The sequence below is a fragment of the Rutidosis leptorrhynchoides genome, chromosome 3, assembly GCF_046630445.1.
Source record: "Rutidosis leptorrhynchoides isolate AG116_Rl617_1_P2 chromosome 3, CSIRO_AGI_Rlap_v1, whole genome shotgun sequence".
NCBI classification, from domain to species: Eukaryota; Viridiplantae; Streptophyta; class Magnoliopsida; order Asterales; family Asteraceae; genus Rutidosis; species Rutidosis leptorrhynchoides.
The window spans coordinates 444,914,538-444,938,127 of record NC_092335.1 but is presented as its reverse complement, the minus strand read 5'-3'; the positions used below and the strand labels follow the sequence as shown (position 1 = coordinate 444,938,127).

At 33.5% G+C, this 23,590-nt stretch overlaps 4 protein-coding genes across 4 annotated transcripts; 3 read left to right on the top strand and 1 right to left on the bottom strand.

Moving 5' to 3' along the window:
* The first annotated feature begins 5,378 nt into the window (after window positions 1-5,378).
* Window positions 5,379-8,770, top strand: LOC139897942 (TATA-box-binding protein). Its single transcript, XM_071880659.1, has 10 exons — window positions 5,379-5,605; window positions 5,740-5,823; window positions 6,588-6,675; window positions 6,896-6,967; window positions 7,447-7,497; window positions 7,712-7,756; window positions 7,838-7,930; window positions 8,062-8,163; window positions 8,256-8,329; window positions 8,438-8,770. Coding segments are annotated over exons 2-10 (603 nt in total). The 5' UTR covers window positions 5,379-5,605; window positions 5,740-5,746; the 3' UTR covers window positions 8,439-8,770.
* An 846-nt stretch (window positions 8,771-9,616) lies between these two features.
* On the top strand, window positions 9,617-10,913 carry LOC139897941 (uncharacterized). The gene is made up of 2 exons (XM_071880658.1): window positions 9,617-9,949; window positions 10,647-10,913. Exons 1-2 carry the CDS (start codon window positions 9,617-9,619, stop codon window positions 10,911-10,913), a joined length of 600 nt encoding a protein of 199 aa, XP_071736759.1.
* A 2,475-nt stretch (window positions 10,914-13,388) lies between these two features.
* On the top strand, window positions 13,389-16,936 carry LOC139897940 (bifunctional phosphatase IMPL2, chloroplastic). The gene is made up of 9 exons (XM_071880657.1): window positions 13,389-13,726; window positions 13,808-13,886; window positions 14,675-14,769; window positions 14,853-14,902; window positions 15,244-15,368; window positions 15,485-15,551; window positions 16,062-16,151; window positions 16,539-16,650; window positions 16,784-16,936. The coding sequence occupies exons 1-9, from the start codon at window positions 13,396-13,398 to the stop codon at window positions 16,852-16,854; spliced, it is 1,020 nt and encodes a 339-aa protein (XP_071736758.1). The 5' UTR covers window positions 13,389-13,395; the 3' UTR covers window positions 16,855-16,936.
* Window positions 16,937-17,652: 716 nt separating this feature from the next.
* Window positions 17,653-21,862, bottom strand: LOC139897939 (26S proteasome regulatory subunit S10B homolog B-like). Its single transcript, XM_071880656.1, has 10 exons — window positions 21,647-21,862; window positions 20,436-20,555; window positions 20,052-20,188; window positions 19,790-19,951; window positions 19,595-19,681; window positions 19,240-19,326; window positions 18,996-19,133; window positions 18,653-18,844; window positions 18,480-18,578; window positions 17,653-17,973 (listed from the first exon to the last, which is right to left on the bottom strand). Exons 1-10 carry the CDS (start codon window positions 21,747-21,749, stop codon window positions 17,899-17,901), a joined length of 1,200 nt encoding a protein of 399 aa, XP_071736757.1. The 5' UTR covers window positions 21,750-21,862; the 3' UTR covers window positions 17,653-17,898.
* Between the last annotated feature and the right edge of the window lie 1,728 nt (window positions 21,863-23,590).

The following is a 23,590-nucleotide window of genomic DNA, read 5'->3' as shown; positions in this document are numbered from 1 at the left end:
TCATCAAACCATTACCATGTATCTTATTTTGACTGTATTGTCAACAGATGTATTATTGTAAACCATTTAAATGGTGATTGTCTATACGTAGGAATCATCATATGTAAAAAAAAAAACCTGGAATTTATATATTCATTTATGAAATACCTTTTCAAACGAATGCAATGTTACAAAACGTATCACATAGAGGTCAAATACCTCGCAATGAAATCAATAAATGACGTGTTCGTCCATATGGATTTGGAGCGATCGTCACATAATAATTATACGATTGTGTACATATACGTATTTATACATATTTAACATGATCTAAGGATGGTTTAACATCTCATTGTGTACTAATAACAATGAGTTATAAGTATACTTTGAGACTACTAACTTAAGTTTTCAAAACGGTAACTATACGTAACGTTCTTTGACATATATACCTATAACCTATAATGCTTATACAAGTATCATATAAATACGTATTTAATCACTTTTAAAGAGCTTAAATACATAAAACAATATAAGTATATTCACAAAAGATAGTTATATTTGAATTCTCGTTCCGTTTCCTCAAGATTTCTACAAGTATATCAAGGGTATATGTAACCGTATCATACCCAGCTTCTATACATATTTACTATTGGTATATATACATCACAATCACTTTATTAGCAGCCATGAGTAAGCAAATTTTGGATCTTAGCATGCATGATTAATCAATTTGGCATATTACAAGACTTTTATACAATATTACAAACTTATACATCATTTCACCACCATTTATACTCCATTCCATTTTCATTTTTACTACACATTTTCTCTAGCTAAAAATACCTACTTGTAAGCTTCATTCACCTCTAAGAAATCCAGCAAAAACTCTCTCAAGAATCACCTTAATAACCATCATATTAAGATCAAACAAGAACACTACAAGATACTACTTTCATTTCAAGTCTATATTCTAAGTTTACTTCCAATCTTTCAATCCAACTTCACCACTCTTTAGGATCATGATTATTTTCTATCTTTTCCAGTAGTTTTATCTAAGTAAATTAAGGTAGTAACCTTGTTCATAATCTTATTCGATTCATATTCATATAGCTATCTTATTTTGGGTTATAAATCATAACAACAAGAACATAGTTTGAATGATTTCAAACTTGTTCGTAAACTAAATAGATCCTTCTAACTTGACTTTTAAAACACTTCAAGACCTGTAATATATCATAATAATATGCTAACTTAACAAGATACAACTTGATTTTATAAAGAACACCTTAAAACTGAATCTACATCATTGGAGTGCAACCGGGGGCTGTTTTGGGTTGGATAATTAAAAACCATCTTAAACTTTGAATTGAAAGTTTATATTCTGGAAAAATGATATTTCTTATGAATATGTTAATATATAAAAATCTCATGGTGTAACTCAAAGTGTAAGTATTTTTGTAAAAATGATCATCTAGATGTTGTTTTTACGACGGAAATGATCACTTTCATAAGATTCACCAAAGTTTGACCTATAACCTGTGATTTCAAATGCAAACTAAGGTATTTACAGTTCATACTCATAAATAATGGCTCGATCCAAGGAAGTGGCAAGTTGAACCAACAAAAATGGAGTTGTATTGAAGAAACTACGACTAAAACAAAATCGGGTATCCGAAGCTAGTTTAGCTACGAAAATAATTTGACTAAAACCAAACTAATCATATCTTGGCTAATTAACATGATATTTTATATATATTTACTCATGATTTGATTTTATATATTTCAGGACCACCCGTAAACAATACGAGAAGATTAATTATAAGACCTCGTGATTGTACGCAACACGTCATTTGACAACACGGTACTTTATGTACGCAACACGTCATTTGACAACACGGTACCATCGGTCGAGATTAATTCCGATCAATACGAATACGATGGGGTCTTTATTTATTTTATTGAGCAATTAATTGTGGACCACTAACATCGGACTGTTAACTACGGACTAATAGATATTAAAAGTATTATAAGTACATATGTAACGATTATTTGAAAAGAAAATATGTTGATATATATTATATATGGTTAGGTTCGTGATATCTATCGGAGACCAGGTTGGGTTATATAACTTCAAAGCAAAAGTGAGTATATAGTCCCACTTTTAAACTCTAAATATTTCGTGATGAGAATACATGCATTTTATGATTTACGTTATGGACACAAGTGATTAAAAATATATATTCTACGTTGAGTTGTACCACTGGCATACTTCCCTGTAACTTGGTAACTACTATTTACATGCGGTATTGTAAACGCGAATCCCGTTGATAGATCTATCGGGCCTGACAACCCCAACCGGACTGGACGACCAGTATTCAACGGTTGCACAGTACTTCGTTTCGGTGACTACACTTGGTACGGTGTAGTAAGATTTCATAATAAAGGGAATATGCGACGTTGATTAAATGTTAAGTATGGTTATCAAGTGCTCAACCACTTAGAATATTTTTATTAAAACGTTTATGTATATTAAATCTTGTGGTCTATATTTATAACGCTGCTAGCATTAAATCTATATCTCACCAACTTTATGTTGACGATTTAAGCATGTTTATTCTCAGGTGATAATTAAAAGCTTCCGCTGCATTATGCCGAATTTAAGCAGGATTTGGAGTATGCATATTTGTGTCAAAAATAAAACTGCATACCGAAAGATTTGTAATGTGAAATATGTTGGAAATCGTATTGTTATTATCAAATGTAAAGTTTGTAAGACTAAGATTATCGCTAAACGATAATCATTATTATGTTGTTTAAGCCTTTGGTTATAATAAAGATTATGGTTTGTATCATAAAAACATATGCAAATTTTTAAAAATGTCACATATAGAGGTCAATACCTCGCAATGACACCAATGAGTACGTGACGTTTATATTCGATATGAACGGGACGCTTCAGGCCGGGTATATGTTGTCTATACCACCAAGAGTTAGTGATATATTTCGTTGTACACTAACGATGGATATTTCGTTGTCCAAATCGCCCAAGAGTTAGTGATATATTTCGTTGTACACTAACAATTGCTTAAACGGATATTTCGTTGTCCGTGTCGCCTAGGGGTTAGTGATATATTTCGTTGTACACTAACGGTTGTTATGAATACCGATGGGAAATTCGAAGTACCATTCCCATGTATTATTGGTTAACCATAGTTACGCGTTGAAGTGTAGCATATTATATTATTCGGGTTATATATATGCTATTGTTGTGCTAGCTTGCGATCTTGAAGGGTTTATAGTTATACTTGCGATGATATGCTATGTAAATTGCTAGCGTGTATGAGGTATTTATGTAAGTGTATGCAAGTAGGTATATTATATATGTATGTGTATAATTATTGCATTCACTAAGCATTAGCTTACCCTCTAGTTGTTTACCTTTTTAGGATCCGGCTTGGATAAGGGCAAAGATATCCGCACGGATTAGTGGCTTTCGGGGGTTATGGCTTTTTGGAAGTTCGACCAAGATTTGGGTAGTTTAACCCCAAACACCATGCTCTAGTGACGTTTGGCAATTAAACTTTTTGTGGTCGAAACTCGTATTTTGTACTTAAGGGTATTTTGGGCATATGTGGGCCCCGCGATGTAAAACTCGTTTTATCATGGATTCGTGCTAGTTTTACTTATACTAATATGATGTGAAAAACATTTCGTCTAAAAATGATGGGAAGTGATAGATATTTTTACGAAAATGGAACAAGTTGGACAGCGGGCTGCCAGGCCCTGTGCGCGGCGCGCACAGGTAGGGCTGCGCGCCGCGCACCCTGCCTGGGCAGGCCTGCTTCGAATTTTTTTTTATTTTGCAGTTTTGGTTGGTTAACGGGTTGGGATGTTACATAACATTGTTAATTCCGTAAAAAGAACCTATATTTGAATAATAATAATAATAATAATAATAATAATAATAATAATAATAATAATAATAATAATAATAATAATAATAATAATAATAATAATAATAATAATAATAATAAAGTTTGCTTTAAAATTAACTGTTTATATTTTTAATAAAAATTATTAGTAATAACAAATGTCTCTTGAAATTTCTTTAAAATTTAAAATGCAATTATTTAATAAAGGTTGTATAATATGCTTCAAAGTTTATATATGTGTTAATATGGTATTTTGTAAAAAAATGTACAATTTGTTTTAAAGACTGTTCATATGATCAGGGGAGTTTTTTTATCATAAAGTTGTACATAATGCTTCGAATAATGTACATATGGTCATGGGGGTGTTTTATTATAAGGTTGTATGTAATGCTTTAAATATTGTACATATGGTCATGAGAGTGTTTTACCATAAGATTGTACATTATGCTTCACATATTGAATATTTGTTTAACATGTTTTAATTTTTATTAAATATAATTAATTACTTTAATGACATCACCATAGATGTCTTATAAATATATTTTTTTTAAATCATTTTAAAGTTTGGAAATTATTTCATTATTACATCATCAAATTAAAAAAATTTTAGATACTATAGATTATTATTAATTGTCATAATAATTATTATTATTATCTTTTTTCTTTTGAAAAAAAAAACTGAAATAAAATAGGTAAAAATATTTCACAAAAATAGTGAAAAATTTGAAAATTACAAAATGGGAGCAACATGGGTTAAGAGAAAACATACCCATTTGCTACTAGCACTAAATTACAAAGCCTTAAAGCGCAATACATAGCAAAAAAAACCTAACATTAACTAGTAATGGCCTACACAAAACATGCAGACATTACAATTTCACTACCAAAAACACATCCACAGAATCATCCTCGAACTTCATCATTAACTAGTAATGGCCTATACAAAATGTCAGAAAATCTTATTTTAAATATATGATCTTGTCAAGTGAAACACACACCACGCATCACACACGGAGTTGGATGCACCGTGCGTTGTGCGTGTATAGAGAGCAATTTTGTAATTACATAAATTTAAGGGCAAATAGTTGAACGGTTTACGATTTATGGACATTTTGACCAATTTTTCAGAAGAAAAAAAAAAAAAATAACAGATTACAGAGTTCGATCTCTTCAAAATCGAAGGCCCAATATAAACCCATCAAATGAGCTATTTCCGCTCTTGGCCCAACATTAACATCACAGTCTCACAGCACCTACCTACAATACACGTGTAAGTCCTCAATACGACGTTCACAAACACTCCCTTCACAACCTGTTACCCAACACACTGTTTCAATATTACGATTATACCCCCATAAACATAAGCCCAACAAAAGGGTATCATCGGTATCTTATAAATACCAACAAACCCTACAACCCAATATCCTCGACCACATCTTCAGCAGTTTCTCATTCATCCCCCAACGCTCCTTTTCTTTGTTCCCAATTCCCTCTCATAATACAGAACCTATATATACATCCGATATATAAAATTGTTAATCTCTTCCTATAAAAGATTCAACTTTTCAAATTTTCACCGCTCTTTATTCAACCACTTTTGTTAATTTCTCCTAATTTTGTATCTTTAATCTCTAATCGATTCACTCAATTATTTCGATTCAACAAAACCCTAATTCAGATTTGGCTGATTAAAGGTCTAATTCGTACCATTTTGTGAAATTTTTTGTCTTTGAATTGATGTTTCGTACCTTGATTTAACTTTTGATTAAAAAAGAGTTGATAAAAATTATAAAAACCTAATTTTTTTTGTTGTTGTTAATTGTTTTAGATCTTTAATGGCGGATCAGGTTTTGGAGGGTAGTCAACCAGTTGATCTTTCCAAACACCCATCTGGAATTGTTCCTACTCTTCAGTAAGTGTGTGTGTGTTACCTAATTTGGTAGTTCAGTATGTATCTAACTTAGTTAAAACCTAATTTTGTGAGTGTAACTAGAGCTGATTTTTTTTTTTTTTTTTTTTTGGGTCTGTAGTATGTTAAGCTGCATGATTTGGTGTACGTGTGATGGTAGTTATAAACATTGGTGATGTAGTTATGTGAAAAAAATGTGTGTTTGATTTTCTTATTAATTGTTTGTGCCAAGTGTGCTAAATTATTGAAGCTGTAAGAGTGAGTGTGCGCGCGCACTGTGCATTAGTTGTTAGTGAACTTTGAAGGGATATCGGCCGTAAAATGTCATACATATTTATATTAAAATGTTTAGTTGAGATTAAAGTTTGCTTGGGTTTTTAAATTAGAATCAAAATAATTATAATCATAAACATTGGATTAAAAATGTAAGTTGGGCAGTTATACATATACCCAATAATCAGTTTTCTGTCAGCAATATTTATATTTATATAAATACTAATATTGCCAGAGTTCTTAAATATAGTTAGTTGCAATGATGACACTTGCCGTACATATAGAGTTTCCTTATTCATTTACCAGTAATGATAATAATAATGATGATGATGATGATGATGATGATGATGATGATGATGATGATGAGATATCATCAGTTATCGTTTCTCGTACTATGCTTTAAATTGACAATAGTGTGCTACATAATCAAATTGGTGAAAATATTATTTGACGTATTAAATTGTTTATGGACTAGTTGATGTTTTTACATATAGGAACATTGTATCTACGGTCAATCTGGATTGCAAGCTAGACCTCAAAGCAATTGCACTACAAGCTCGTAATGCAGAATATAATCCCAAGGTATTATTTCTCTTTTTCGTGAGTTATTAAATTCTTTTTTGTTGTAAATATTAAAATTTTGGAGGAGAATTTTACAGGCAAAAATATATGTATAATTTGCTATTACTATTGTACAAGTACGTAGACATGTAATTTTCAACTTATACTAACTTTTTGGATTTTCGATTGTAGAATATATTAATCTCAGTTATTTTTTTTTTTATTTATTAATGTTCTTCAGCGTTTTGCTGCTGTGATCATGAGGATAAGAGAACCAAAAACAACCGCCTTAATCTTCGCTTCTGGGAAGATGGTAAGTTCATGTACCCCGTTGGTGGGTCAATGTGGGTTATGTTTTATCTTGAATGAGTCAAATAGCTAATTTAATTAGATGTGGCTAAATGGAAACGGGTCAGATGTTTTGAATTTCACCCTAATAGCCAAAATTGTGATTCCGATGCGTACACTCTTCTAAGTTGATATAATCGAAACATGAAATTTTATTTTGTGATTATGGTTTTGCATTAGGTAGTATAATAATAATTGACAAAAATAGGTAAACCTGACCCAAACGTTAATTCTTTTGGAAATCGGTCTCAATGATATCATGATTTGGTTCGAATTGTCGTGTGTTTGAAAATTTGCTACACATGCAATTCTGTTTAACTTGATTTCAAATGTTGTTAGAAAATTAGATTAATAAATTTGTTTATATGACGAATGTTGACTGTAATCTCTTTTGACTTTAATAATTAATTAAATAATTAAATATTCTAATGGTGATTGTTACAGGTTTGTACAGGAGCCAAGAGCGAACAACAATCAAAATTGGCAGCACGTAAGGTACTAGAGGAGCAAAAATTTGTTTCTTGTGTGTAATTTTGATTGCAACAAAAACAAAACACATTTATATGAATATTTGGTGTTTATATTGAAACAACATTGTTTTTAGATTTGGGCCATTAAAACAAACATGCTCATTGAAATCAAAATATGGTAGCAATAGTTATTTTTCTAGTTAGTATGTTATTGTCTTACGCATTGTGTTAAACTTCAGTATGCTCGGATTATTCAAAAACTCGGATTCTCAGCCAAATTCAAGGTAATTTTCGTATATCGACATTTTACTTAAATTTTTCTTCTTTCAATACTTCATGTATAATTTTTATATCCTTTTTTGTAGGATTTCAAGATACAAAACATTGTTGGCTCATGCGATGTCAAATTCCCAATTCGACTTGAAGGCCTAGCATACTCTCACGGTGCCTTTTCAAGCGTAAGTCATTAAAAAAAAATAACATTCAATGAAACAAACGTCAAATAATTAGTATGCAAAATTGTTGTACATGTAAGGTTTTTTTTTTTTTTAAGAATTTTAGTAACGATTTTGTGTGTTTGTTGATACAGTATGAACCAGAACTTTTCCCGGGATTGATTTACCGTATGAAACAACCAAAAATTGTGCTGCTTATTTTTGTTTCTGGGAAAATCGTTCTCACAGGAGCAAAGGTATGAAACAACTGTAATCAATGTTATATTACGTACGTCATCATTTAAAGTTTAAAGTACATGTTTAAGACCCGTTATGATTGTGCTTTCAGATTAGAGATGAGACTTACACTGCGTTCGAGAATATATATCCCGTTTTAACTGAATTCAGGAAAAATCAGCAGTGGTATGACACATTTTTACTACTTTAAACAAACTGTAATAATAGTACTAATATTTACTTGTGTTTTGTTTCTTGCACGTGTTAAACAACAGCATTAATGTTTTGGTGCAGATTTGGGACAAATGGTTGATTGATGTTATAATGGTTCATGCAAAAACTCAGAAAATGTCTTAAGTTGACTTCTGAGCTTATTGAGACTGACTTTGACTATATGACTTTCCGAAGACATATATGTACTGTATGTAAATATATGTGGTGGACATGGGCATGTTATTGTAACCCATCATATGGATATGGACATCTTGCAAGTTTTTTTTATTTAAAACAGAGGTCTTTTTATTCTGTGTTTTATTAAAGTTTTGAAAAAAAAAGCATCCGAACTTTTTGTTAAAAGTTAAAACTATGGGTATTATGCATAATGTACTTGTATTCAATTTTCCAAGTTCAAAACTTTGGTGTATTGTTCTTGCTAGTCAACTTGAGTTTGTTTTGCATTTTGCCAAAAAGCAGCTCTTTCTTTTTGTGCTATACAACTTAAATGTTATAATATCTTGACTTTTTAGACTTGATGTTTCGAGTTTCGAATCATTTGTTTGTTTAATGTCGTTTGCAAATAATCCAAAATGATGAAACATATCAAATATAAAGGTCGAAAAAGATGTGAGATGGACCGACATTTGATCGATTTTAACCGTATCTATAACTTTTAACTGGCATTGACCCGATCTTTCAGCATTTGACCCGACTTTTGACTGTTAACCTACTTATTGAAAGACGGGATGGGGTCGAGACGGGCTACTCTCCAAAGCGCCGCAGCGGACGTAACAACGAACGTCACTCAATATACTTGATCAACACATGTCAATAGTTACCCAAATAAACAAATAAGCTCGATCAACAAGATAAAACATAACAGAGATAAACTTTTGACCCGGCTTTTGACTGTTAACCTACTTATTAAAAGAAGGGATGGGGTCGAGACGGGCTAGTCTTCAAAATGCCGCAACGAATGTCTCAACGAACGTCAGTCGATATACTTGATCAACACGTGTCAATAGTTACTCAAATAAACAAATAAGCTCGATCGAGATAAAACATAACAGAGAGAAACTTGTGAAGTATAATGGAACGTGGCACTAGGTATGATCCCACGTGGCATATAACTTTTCTAATTCAAACAAAACCAATGAAACGTGTAAGCTGTTACTAAAAAAACATACACACAAAACCAACTTATAAAACCACCATAACAACAAATCCGTCTACAATTACACTACACATTTTAGAGAAATGGCAGATATTATTGATGAACAGGGCAACCCAATTCAACTGACCGATGAACACGGTCATCAAGTTAAGCTCACTGATGAACACGGTGTTCCTATGCACCTTACTGGTGTCGCAACCACCCAGCACTCGACCCAGAATGTTGGTACAACAATCGGTTCCGAGCTCAATATGCAAGGTGCGACCCATTTTTCTTCAACTCCGACTGATCCGGTTGTTGGTGCTGGAGTTGAAACTATGCCAGCTGGCAGTGGACCGGTTCCGTGTCACCCGGGGACAGAAGGCGAAAAACAGCAGTTTGGGCAGGCACGAAGCGCTAGTTCTAGTTCCAGCTCGGTAAGACGAATATGCATAAATATTTATATAGACGCGCTCACATTTTATTTGATCTGTTCATGTTAAGTGTCTACATCACGCGTAAACATATGCGTTTTGGTACAAACAATACTCCGTATTAGAGTTTATAGTTTTTTATTGTTATTCGACACCAAAACCACGTAATTGTTGATAATTTTTTCTTAAGTCACAATCAACACGAATATTTACAAATGCTCACTCGTAAATCCACAACGTTTTAATTGGAAGGTTTACATAGTTGGTTTAAGATCCTTTTGATAATTGAAAAATGAAGCTATTCAAGCGTACATTAACACGTAGTTATGTGGTCTTTAAAATCCTTTTGACAAAGGGGCAAAGTTTATAAAATGCTTGTGGTCTTTAAATAAGTCGTAATTCACTGTTTAATTTATTTGACATTTATGATTTATGATATTTTAAAGGGACGAAATTAGAAAATGCGAACATGATATACAGATTCTTACTAGTTGACTGAAAATCATTCAAAAAACGAATAATCAATAGTAATAAATGATGGTAAATTAAAAAATTTAGTGGTTACATAGTAGATTTGGAGGCTATGTAAGCTATGTTATTTCTGTACTCTGTAGTCACACATTTTGTGATGTTACAAGTATGCTATGTTATAATGTTCTTGTTATGGATGTTTGTAACAATGTTTGGATACTTATGTTAGTCGGAGGACGACGGTGAAGGAGGAAGGAGGAAGAAAAAAGGGTTAATGCAGAAAATAAAGGACAAGTTACCAGGCCATAAGAAAAAGGATCAAGAACAAGTCCCGGAGAAGGTGTACACGGCAACTACGAAAGTAACGGTTACGACACCGGGAGGGCCATTGGGTGAACCGAAACCGGAGCTCATACACGTGGAGCATCATGAGGAGGAGCATGAGAAGAAGGGTTTGATGGATAAGATCATGGATAAACTTCCCGGCCACCATTAACTTCATTTCCATCGGCTAAAGTTTAAAGTTTATTGTTGTGGGCGATGTTTGTTTTACTACTTGTTTTTGGTCTTTTATCATGATGTATCTTAGGTGTAAAATTGTTTGTTTTTAGTTATATGGTACTATTAGCTAAGCATGACGGTAACTTTTTTTTTTTTTTTTTTTTTTTTTTTTTTTTTTTTTTTACTTTTCAATCTAACTCTATTACTAGAGTAATGATTAGTTGAAAATGATGCTCTCTTTTAGTATTTTTTTTTTTGAAAACATTAAGCCACATGTGGTTTACCCTATATAGGATGGTTATTGTTATATTTCTAGGTGGTCAATCATCGTAATTTGCCCAAATTACGTCGGTGATTTTTGTCACTACCAATCATAATAAAATTCCATTAAATTTCAACTCACCTACTACCGGCAACTTAAACTCACAAAATACTCGTAAAAACCACAACCAAGTTACGTATTAGGAGTTATATCCTTGTTGTCACCGTTGGCCACACTTGCATACTTAGAGGCGACAAAGAACAACCACAGAGCGAGCAACAACCGGAGCATTACTAGATCGTCAGATTCTCCTAAGCATATTAGGTTTTTTATTCGATCATAATCTTATCAAGTCATCATTTTCTCATTTAACCGAATTCAGGATCGTACGGAGATCATTTGTTCATTGGTTTCAATATTTGATTGGTGTTTGTATTAAAGGAGTCGGTGTAATTGGTTTGTAACCGAGTCTTTTTTCAATAGTTAATACAAATAGGTCCACGTATTTTTTTCCTTAAAAAATTACTATAATTTAAATATAAAAGAGCGAAGAGCGATAGTATAAAGCACCGTCTGCTTAATATAGATCACCGTCTGCTTGAGTAAACCCTACGGTCTCTTGTACACATCTATTGAAACTATACTCTATTATTGATCACCGTCTGCTTGAGTAAACCCTACGGTCTCTTGTACACATCTATTGAAACTATATTATTTAAATATAAAAGAGCGGAAAGAGCTAAAGTTACAATGATACAGACCACTGTCTGCTTGAGTAGATCCTACGGTATTTTGTACACATTTATTGAAACTTAGACTCGATTACACAAAACATAAACGTTGACCAGTCACACTTACAATTCTGTGAAAACAATTGATGCAAGCTAAACCAGCATATAGATTATTAAACAAGGCTAAAAAAAAAGAAACACTCTAATCCATAAACACGTAAAACTACCATCATCAAAACCGATTTTCCTCCGCAACATAGATCCAAGACCAACGGCTAATTCACCGCAAACTTTAATCAAAATCTCGAACATGTAGTCAACCAAACTACATCTAAAAATAAAAATACATATAGACCACCACAATTTTACACTGACATAAGTAGATCTGGAGCAAATCAGTCGGATAACACGATTGTTGCCATTGAAAAATGCACCAACTAAACGGATGAAAAACTATCCTTGAAATCTCAAACTGTAACAATCGGGGAGAAATGAGAACCGCAACAGGAAGGTAGTAGCGTTCAGCTGGAAAAGCAGCGAGCAAACAGCCAGAATATTTTTTTTAAAACACATTTAGGTTATTATTGGCTTTGTTTCGGGAGCCATCAGCAAGCGTTTACTTATTGGCGACTTGACTGTCGCTTAGAGCCTAAATCGAATCCCAAGCAACATTTAAAACCCATGAAAATTTGTTCCACCATTTTCATAGCGTCGACATTTACTTTTTACAATTTATTTATTTACTTATCAATTTTTTTTCCATCATCTTTTTGGCCGGAGGTCCATTGGAAGCAATCTCTTTATTCGTCGAACATATAGAGGGAGGATTTTCTCTACTCTTGTGAGTGTTTCACTCGGGGTGGTAAAATGACTTCCTTTTGTCTTAGGGTAGAGGAAAGATTGTCTACGTCCCACCTCCCTCATACCCTACAAGTGTGGGATTGGTTATTGTTGTGTTGATTTAGGTTATTATTAAATCTACTCGAATTTAGGTGTTGTTTATTTTTTAATATGTTTTTATCTGAAGATATGCGGACCATGTTTGTAAAGAAGATGTGGTCTGAAGGTCTGTATGCTGAATAATGAAGACTATTTGTTTTTAGTTCTGCAACATAACTCAATTCTGTCTGCAGAACTTAGAAGCACATTTCTAAGTCTGCGAGGCTGCAGACATAATAAGACATAATTTTATCTTATGTTTTCAAAAAAACAAACTGTGTGCAGCATAATAAGGTCTGCAGACAGAAAAACAAACAACACCTTAATATATACTCTTTAAAAAAAAAAAAAAAAAAAAAAAAAAAAAAAAACAACACTGATAAATGAAAAAATAACAGTGGAAAGCTCCATCTTCATTCACAGAGCTCACAAGAAGACTACTTCAATTAAGTTTGTCGTTTTCAATAATCTTCATCTTCCTTCACAAAGCTCACAGGAACACTGCTTTTACACTCACTTTGCCACCACTAAGAAAAAGGAAAAAAATGCTATCGCAATCTCACTTTCTATCTCTAAACCCTAATTCTAATTCACCTAATTATTTCTCACCAAACTTTTTATCATCTTCATCTATATCAACAGCATCATCATCACCTGCAACATCCTTAGCATTCGTTAAACCTAACAAAATCATCTCGATGACTACAACTATGTCATCACTCTCGAACAGAATCGACGCAGTTACAAAATTCAATCACACCGATTCTGAACTGGATCAATTTGCAATTGTCGCAAACAAATTAGCTGATGCAGCTGGAGATGTTATTCGGAAGTATTTCCGCAAGAGATTTGATATTGTTGATAAGCCAGATTTAAGTTAGTTTCTTTGACTTTGAATTTGACTTTGACTTTGAAAGTCAGTTGTTGGATTGATAATTTTGGTATGATTATTGCAAGGTCCGGTGACGATAGCTGATAGAGCTGCAGAAGAAGCAATGATTTCGATTATTCAACAGAGTTTTCCTTCTCATGCAATGTAAGTTTCATGCTTGTGATTCCATTAATCTGCTTTGAGTCTTTACTTCTGATCTGGTCTTTTTAAGTTATAGTTAAATGGAAGATATCAAAGTTAATGAATGCCTAATGGAGAGATTGCACTCGGTTAAAGTTATTATCTTGCATCACCATATTGTGTTATGCTTAGTTTAAGTAGTAATTAGAAGTTTGTATGACTTCATTTGGCATCATATTTAGATCTGAATAGGTTCAACTAACCATATCTTGGTGGCTGAAGTTTATCTGTTGTGATATCACTGGAGCTTTTTCTTCTTCTTTTTTTCTTTAAGTTATTATTCATTGTTTTGTGTTTGTTACTCTGTTGTAGGAGTAGGCAGTGGTGGAATCTAAATAATCAAAAAGTTTCTGATCCTATTATGTATCTTAAAAGATAAAATTATTATGTCTGCAAACTAACTCGTAGACATAGAAATACGCTTCTTAGTGTTGCAGACATGATTAAATTATTTTGCAGACAAAAAAAACAAATAGTGTTCACTATTCAGCATGCATACCTTCTCTAGTGACATGATGATTTGCAGATTTTCAGACAAAACATCTTAAAAACAAACAACACCTTAATGTTTCTTAAAAGATAAAAATGAAAAGAATTTTTTCTTAGTGTTCTCCTTGATACGGCTCAAATCTGAACAACCAATAAGTAAAAGTTTGATACCACAATATTTGATGTCTGGTTGTTCGTATGGATATCACGTGTAGTTCATCTTGTTGCTTTTAACTAAAAGAAAACTCTTGTAACGATTTCAGTTATGGAGAGGAGAATGGTTGGCAATGTAAAGAAGAATCTGCAGATTATGTGTGGGTGTTAGATCCAATAGATGGGACAAAGAGTTTTATCACAGGTAATGTTCTTCAATATTTTTTAATAAATTTGTAGCCATAATTAGTAGGGTAGATTAAAAGTCGTTACTTTTGTTGTATTCAGGAAAACCCCTGTTCGGCACCCTCATTGCTTTACTCGAGAAAGGTAAACCGGTATGAATTATTATCATCCTTTGAAACTTACAAGTAGTAATTAGTTCAAATAGTAGTATTTTTTTTTTTTTTTTATTTTGAATAAAAAGTTTATAATCTCCAGTTTTGATGAAACGTGCAGCAAATGACAATGCTAAATCTACTAGTAGTTGTTAAGATGAAACCAATAAACATGGACTGTCCTAAACTTTAATTTATAATGTATATAAGCTTTAAACTAAAATCTTAGCAAATGATAAAATGTGTATAATTTTTTGGTGAATATAAGAACTCATTAGCTTATGAACTTTCTGTTGAGACATGCACGCATGTGTTATCAATATTTTGTTGCTCGATTTCAGATTCTTGGCATAATTGATCAGCCTGTTTTACGAGAAAGATGGGTCGGTATAAAAGGCAGAACAACTAGACTGAATGGACAAGAAATATCCACTCGAAGCTGTCCAAATCTTTCACAAGCGTATCTGTATGAATTGTTCTAAGTGTCCTTTCAGCTAAAAAGAACATATCTCTTATAACTGCTATGAGAGTGGCTTACATGATTAACGTTTCTTTTTGTATCTTACCATTTTTTCTACATAGGTATACAACTAGTCCGCATCTATTTACCGGAGATGCTGAAGTGGCATTTGCTAGAGTGAGAGATAAGGTATGCTAAATATGCTTCTTTATATAGGCAGTTCCATTTTTATTTTTTTTAGATACTAAAAGTGTGTATTTTGTTACTTACAGTTTGATACATCAATTACTCGTGTAGTAAAGCAATGTAGGTTAAAATCTGACTAGATATTCCAGTTCTTATTTACATATGCACAAATTAATTTGGCAACCGTGGCTACAAATAAGCATTGTTCTTTAGGGGGAAATTTTCGTCCAATTTAATTAGAAATGGGTTGGTTTGAGTTATGTTTTATATCTGATGGGTCAAACAGGAAAAGTTTAGAACCTTCACAATCTTTGAAACAGCTTAAGTGGGTTTATGAACTTGTCCAAAGTGCATCTTGATGCTTACAAGCTTGTAAGTAACTCACTTTATTTGAAAAGTTAGATCGTTATCTACGCATGTAAATAATTCATGGTTCCATACCCTGTAGTGTAGGTTTTAAAGAAAGTAGACATTTTTACATCACTGATTATTATGGTATATATGATTTCACAGGTGAAGGTGCCATTATATGGATGCGACTGTTATGCTTATGCACTTCTGGCATCTGGGCACGTGGATCTTGTAGTCGAGTCTGGTCTCAAAGTAAGATCCTTACTATGTATTTCATATTTATATATGTCTTCTACAAGGAATTTGTGACTAATAATGACACTAGTAAAGGTGCTAATTTACACCCGTCTACCTTAAAAGTTGGATCTACTTTGGTTCAATTTAATCTCCCAAGGGGCAAGGTTCACATGAGTACAATTATTAAACATAGCTAAACAGTAAACTGTTAAATTAGTTAATATTCGTCCATTGTATCGCCATATCTATAATAATTAGATTGTTTTGACTATATAATTGTTTTGGTTTTATTACGAATTTACGACCCTATAAAATCTTGTAAAGGGACAAAAAAGGTGCTGACAGGTGTGTATGTGTTTTGAACTGTTATCATGATACTGAAGTAGTGTTTTTGTTTTTCAGCCATACGATTTCCTATCCCTGATACCAGTGATAGAAGGGGCTGGTGGAGTAATCACTGACTGGAACGGGAACCAGCTTACCTGGGAGGCTTCTTCTAAGTCGCAAGCAACAAGTAATATTTTTGTAACAAATTCGATCTCTTTCTCAATTTTATTTTCATTATTTTATACGGTGACACACAACACAATTATTCTTATAAGCTTTTGCTCCTCATTTCATTACTGGTTTTGTGTTTATGTTGCCAGGTTTTAATGTAGTGGCAGCTGGGGACAAACAAGTTCACCAACAAACCTTGGATAGTTTAGACTGGCAGTAACTTTCTGACATTTTCATTTTGATAACCTTTCATTTAGTATAAGTGCAAATTTGGATATGAGTAAACTGGTGCAGCCTCTATCTCATTTTTATTTTTATTTATTTATTATTATTATTATTTATTTATTTGCTAAAAGCCGAATACTCGTATAGAAACGAGATCGTTTTCCAAAAGAAAACACTCAACAGATAATACAAAAGGACTGGAGGAAAACGGGAAGGCTCGCGCCTAGAAAGCAATCAACTAACAAAACTATCTATATGCGAGCCTTCTTAACATCCGAAAAAATGCAAACATATTAATTAAACAAAAAACCGAATAATAGACGAAATACAACGAACGAAAGCATCCGAAGAAAAACAAGACGGACGATAACAATTAACCTCGAAGACCCGCCATTTTTAATTTTCCATTAACCGTCTCTTTTAGAGAATTTTTCCCGGATCAGTTCTCAATCTTGTAAAATAACATGTTAGCAGATCCATCACCCGGTGCGCTCTCCCCGGCCAACCTTGTCATCATAACGTCGAATGTCGTGAGATCCTCCACAGCCTCTATCTCATGAGAAGTGAAATTTGTTTTTTATTTCTTTCTATTTTTGAACCAAACCCTTTTTTAATATAGCTACTCTACATGGGTCAGTGGTATGTATAAACTTTTATTGATTAATGATTATCAGGGTCCGATTGTTACTAGCTTTATCATTGTCAACTTACACCACTGCTTCTTTTGGTTTTATAAAACGCCAAACTTTCATACATAATATCTTAAATCACAATCTCATCGAGAAACGCATACTGAATGGAAAAACATACGAATATTAAAAATCAAAGACAATATTCAAGTATCGTTAATTAGCGTGACAACCAAAGGTTTCATTGAAAAACAGATACCACATGATAACATTTTTTAAGCTTGAATACGTTGACATCAATTCATAATAAACTTGAAGGCCCTAGAACTTTGGAGGTTCGAGTAAGCACACCAACTGTTGCACGCCCTTAGATACGGCCCTGGATTTGTCGGTGTTTGAGTTCCCAGTTCTTAGTCTTTCCCGAAATCAGCACTGTAATGAGCACTTGACTCGAGCTTCTTTGCCTCATTTAGTTTCCTCACCGCCTGAAAACATTTTAAAGAACATCAACAATCAATCACTTACAATTCAACAGCCTATACAAATCACTAAAACATCATATAAGATTACATTTTCCGACTCCAACCATCACAAAAATAGCCTAATGGTAGGCGTACTAATATTCTCATAAGAGGTCTCGGGTTCAAACCTCACTAGCCAGCACATTTCCATTCTAGATTTTCCTTAGATAATTATGATTTGTATGTCAAAAACAGCTTCCTACATTCCAAATGTATTTGTTCACTAGCAATCATCCTTATATTTTTATCACATTGGTCTCAGTTCTCTATATTGTACCTTTGACTATTCATATACTCCTTAGTCAACAGTCAACACTATGATCAAACTATTAGTCAAGTCAAATGGAGCCTTTTGGTTTTACAAGCTCAGATAATTGACTTTGGTTCACACTAGTTTGTGTGATCCCACTTGAAATCTATAAACTAATTTTTTACTTCTAAAAGTCAGAACGGGTTAGTGACACAGTTACCTTCATGAAATCTTCATGGATGACATAATCACGTTCTGCACGAATTGCAGACATACCAGCTTCAGTGCACACATTACGAAGATCGGCTCCGTTAAACCCCTGAACCAAACGCCAGCTATCAGCAAGTGCTTAAGTAATAAATAATCTACAGACGTAAAAATAACTACCATTACCTCAGCAAGCTTGACAACCGCCTCATAATCAATTTCACCATGTTTAGCAATCCCAGCAGCATGGATTTTAAGAATTTCCATTCTTGACTGCTCGTTTGGTAACGGGATCTCGATTTTCCTATCGAGTCGACCAGGACGCAAAAGAGCCGGGTCAAGAACATCAGGTCTGTTCGTTGCCATTATCATTTTAACCTGAAAGAAATACATTAAATCACAAAAATGTCACTCTATATATGGTTGCAAACGGCGGTTTGGTGACTAGCCCATCCCGTTTCGCCCAAAAACGTCAACTTAGTCGGTCAACGCCAAAAAGTTAGGTCAAAGTCAGGTCAAAGTTTCGAACCTTTCCAAGCTGATCAAATCCATCAAGTTGATTGAGCAATTCCATGAGTGTCCTTTGAATTTCACGGTCAGCACTTGTTCCTTCACTGAAACGACGTCCACCAATGGCATCAATCTCGTCCATAAATATGATGCAGGGCTTCAAAGCAACCATAACAACACTTGTTAACAATGTAATTGATGAAGTAGTGATATTTACATATTAAAAATAACAAAAAAAATGAGGTTTAAGGGAGTAACAGTACTTGGTGATCACGAGCATAACTAAACATTTCCCTGATCAGTCTTGCACTCTCACCTATGTACTTATCGATAATGGCACTCGAAACAACCTGTAATTTTTGGTACAGAAGTTAGACACACACAAGCTGACACCTGATTTGAGAAGATGGAAATGGTATATTAAACTAGAGGCAGCAAATGGGTCGGTCAAAAGAGTTGGTTATACAAAAACACATATCCATTTTTGAACTAAGATTAGTTTGATTTGTTAATTATGATAACCAAAACAATAAAAAACAAAATTTGTTAATTAAAAGACAACTGAAATAGACCCTTTTAAAAACTAAATTACCACCTTTACATATAAAAAACAAATACCTTCAAGAAATTAGCATCTATATTGCTAGCAATTGCTCTAGCTAATAATGTCTTCCCGGTACCTGGAGGTCCATATAAAAGAACACCCTGATCATAGAAAAACGAATTACTCAAGTCAGTAAAACATTCAGTAACCATGAATATGCAAGGAAAATTATTCACAACATGAAACTTATTTACAAAACCAATATGTACCTTAGGTGGCTTGATGCCAACCCTTAAAAAGAGCTCGGGATTCATAAGAGGTAACTCTATCGATTCTCTAAGCTCCCGAATCTGATCTGAAAGACCACCAACTGCCGAGTAACTAACATTCCCAGGATCTTCATGAAGCATGTTATAAACAACTGGATCAACCTTTAGATCGTATAATCAGTGTTAGTCAACGCAAAAAAGGGACAACCACTAACTATATGATTAATAACTAATAGAAAGAAAAAAAAGATAGAATACTAACTTCACGAGGGAGTGCTCTCATGATAGTCAATGTCGTCATGTCAAGAACGACTCTAGTTCCAGCAGTAAGTTTTTCCTTGTCTACTTTACTGCGGCATCCAACCACGTACCTTGGACCACTACTGGCTTTAACTATCACTGCGATATAATTAATTATATTATTATTATTTTATTTTAAAAACTGTCTCCAACTTCTGTAACAGTATGATACGATTATCTGTGATGAAAACCCCATTGTAACTCTATGAAGTTTTTCAAGTACTATTTCAAACATTTCCTACATTGTTTTGTTATTATCTATATACTATATACTATATATATTGGATTCTATATTTCTAATAAATTAAAAGCTATTGAGTTTTCAAAAAAAGGAGAACTGTTTTACATCTTTCGTTGTCCAGAGGCCTTAGAACTTCGCCAATGATCTGCCCAACACTTTGAAGAGACTTCAAATCATCTTCTGTTTTAGCATAATCTTTCTTTGTACTTCGTAATGCTTCTCTAACTGCATGTGTAAGGTTTTAATATTGTTACACTAGCATTAAAAGTTTGTAAATAACTGCACAAATGTCACAATAAGAAGGGATAAAAAAATCCATAGATGAAAACATTAACATCAAGTAGAAATAATATTAAGTAATAAAACCTGTAACTGGTTGGTTGGTAATATTATATACGTTGTATACTTGTATGAGAAAATTAATGATGAAAGCTTAATAGAACGAAAAATCAGAGGTAATCAACCTAAAAAAAAACCAAAGGTGATTATTCTTTATAGGACAGGTAAATCTGTTTGCTAGACCAAAAGTTAATAATGAAAAATAAAGCTGAATGAGGTAAGCCATAGATACATACTTGAAATCCTAAAGAAACACAAATTAAAATTATTATGACACCGCTTCTACATAACTCTATGGTAGTGATAATTGCTACTCCTTTAGCTACAAAAAACAACATGCCTACTGGCGTAACCGATTAACAGCGTAGGTAGAACATAAGATACAACAGCAATGTCATGCAATAGTTTGCTAATTACAGTTTATAGAATAGTAAAGCTAGTCGTTCCAATTACAAACAATCAATTCAAGCATAATCAGTAATTGCGGAACCGACAACTTATTTTAACTCCACCTAAATCAAAATAGCATACAAATACAACCAATAAACAGTAGGACAAAGCCCTAAAAAATTCCCTAAACTTGACACCTGTCATTCAATCGGTTCTACCTGTGACATTCAAGTACAAAAAGTTATTAATACAGCAGAACTACATCACAAATTTCCAAACTTTCATTGATTACAACACACATTGAACTCAATCATTACCTGTTCAACTCAGATACTGAAGTACTATAAGCAAGAAAAAAACAGAAATATAAAATAAGATACGTTAACAGTTACGATTAGAAAAGGGAATAAGTAGTACATAAGATGTAAATTGCATAACCACGCAAGCAATTCATTAAAAACAAAGAAGAAATCTCTAATTAATCATACACTAGATACAATGAATGGAACTACAAACCCTAATTAAGAATGAAATACGTTGAACTGAAGAATAGGGATTCAAATTAAACAAATTTAGAGAAATCTGACCTCCTCGAACTCGAGAATCGAGCTCTTTATGCTGAAGCATCTTCTTCCGGTACTCCGTCACCGCTGCACGCCGGCGATCGGCATCTTCTCCCTCGCTCGACATCGGAAAATAGTCGCCGGTGATTGTTTGAGTTTGATCGATCTATTCGCTTGTCGTTCAAGACAACTTTTTCATCAGCCAAAATATCATTGGGCCCGTACTATTTCATATTCCAATTGGAACTTCAAAAAAATAATAATTTAAATTTAAAAAAAAATTATAAGATAATATATATTTATTGAAAATATATTGTCAAAATACATCCCTCGTTCTAACAAATTCGTCGATATTTTGTGAGAAGCCGTTATGACCGAGAAATTTCTTTGTGTACTCGGGACATAGCTTCGCGTGAGTTCTCGTTCTATTTGAGCGAACAAAAGGTGCGAGCTAAGTCGATCGAACCATAAGATAATGCAAGCGAACTAACAAGATCATTCTCTCAATTTTTGTTAATTCATGGTATTTTTTCACTTAAGTTGCGTGTGAGTTCATGAGTCGTTCTTGATAACAATCTCGTGTACTCACATAAAATTTGACAAAACGACATAGTTGGCTCTCAATTTGTTATGGTTTAATTAGCTTGGTTTGCTCGTACTCGCGTTCGCTTAAATCGAACTAGACGCCAATACATGTCCCGGGTACAAAAAGAAAATTCACAGTAATTTCTGAAAAAATCTCGGTTATAGCGGCTTTCTGAAAATGCAAGACGAACTTGTTCAAACTATTACCGACCACAACTACTGAAGAGGAATGGTTTGGCTTTACTTTCTTGGTCTCCTGCATTCCTAAAGTCAACCGAAAGGAAAGTCAATTAAACCTTCCAAAGACCACCTTGGAGACCGATCCAAAGCATCGAAAGCTGGGAGACGCTCCAAGATTGCTCTATAAAAAGGGGAACATTATCCCAGAAGTCGACACACTCTCAACTATATGAAAAAGAGATTACCATGTTCATTATCAAACCAACGTATCTTGGTGGTGTAAAGTATGATACCTTCTTACTACCTTCGGAGAATCGCCAACAAGCATACTGGTTGAGTCCCCAAAATAATTAAGGATTTAATTATGACAAAACAGCATTATGTACACTAAAATGTTATGTGCAGCCAGCATAGGTTTATTCATGTATAGACAGCATTTGTTGTTGTGTCAAGTGTTTTAAATATGATGCCTGGTCTACCAGCACAAGGTAGATAGTATTCTTCAACCAGCACAGAATGAGTGCCTAGAAAATTATGAAGATCAAGTGAACCAGTAGAAGAACCAGTAGAGCTGGCAGCAGCATACAACACTTAGACAATTATGCTCCATTACAAGCATAATAGTTTTCTGTGTGGTTTACATCAATTGTACTATTTAACATAAGTCGAAGACAAAGTTGAACAGAAAAGGACACGCGTCGGCAGCTGACAAGTGACCTTACAAGACCACGTGGGAATGCAGAAGTTTAACGCATGTGCAGACATGTGTAATACTTTGTCAACGCCTAGAGAACCCAACATTCTATTTGTTTATTCAAATAGTGATGCAAAACCGAATTTGAGTGTTTCTGCAAATAGCTACCAAAGAGGAAAGAAAGAGGGCATGCTCTCTGATGATGTTGTCTACACAAGTACAGACATTATATGTACCAGTGGACAATAGATCAATTACATGGATAATATGACTACTATAAATAGATGTTTTCCACTATTGTAATAGTCAGTGGTGTGGGTTTACTAAATAAAGTCCAAACGTGTAATAGCTTTAAGATATCTTCTTTAGCTTAACTTAGGAGTAATTTGTATCAACCAATTGTTTGTTCCTCCATTGAACAGTTGTGATTCTTTGAGATTTATATCAATAAAATAATAACGTTGAAAATTACCTAAGACTCTTATTTAATTATCTGTTTAAATACACTT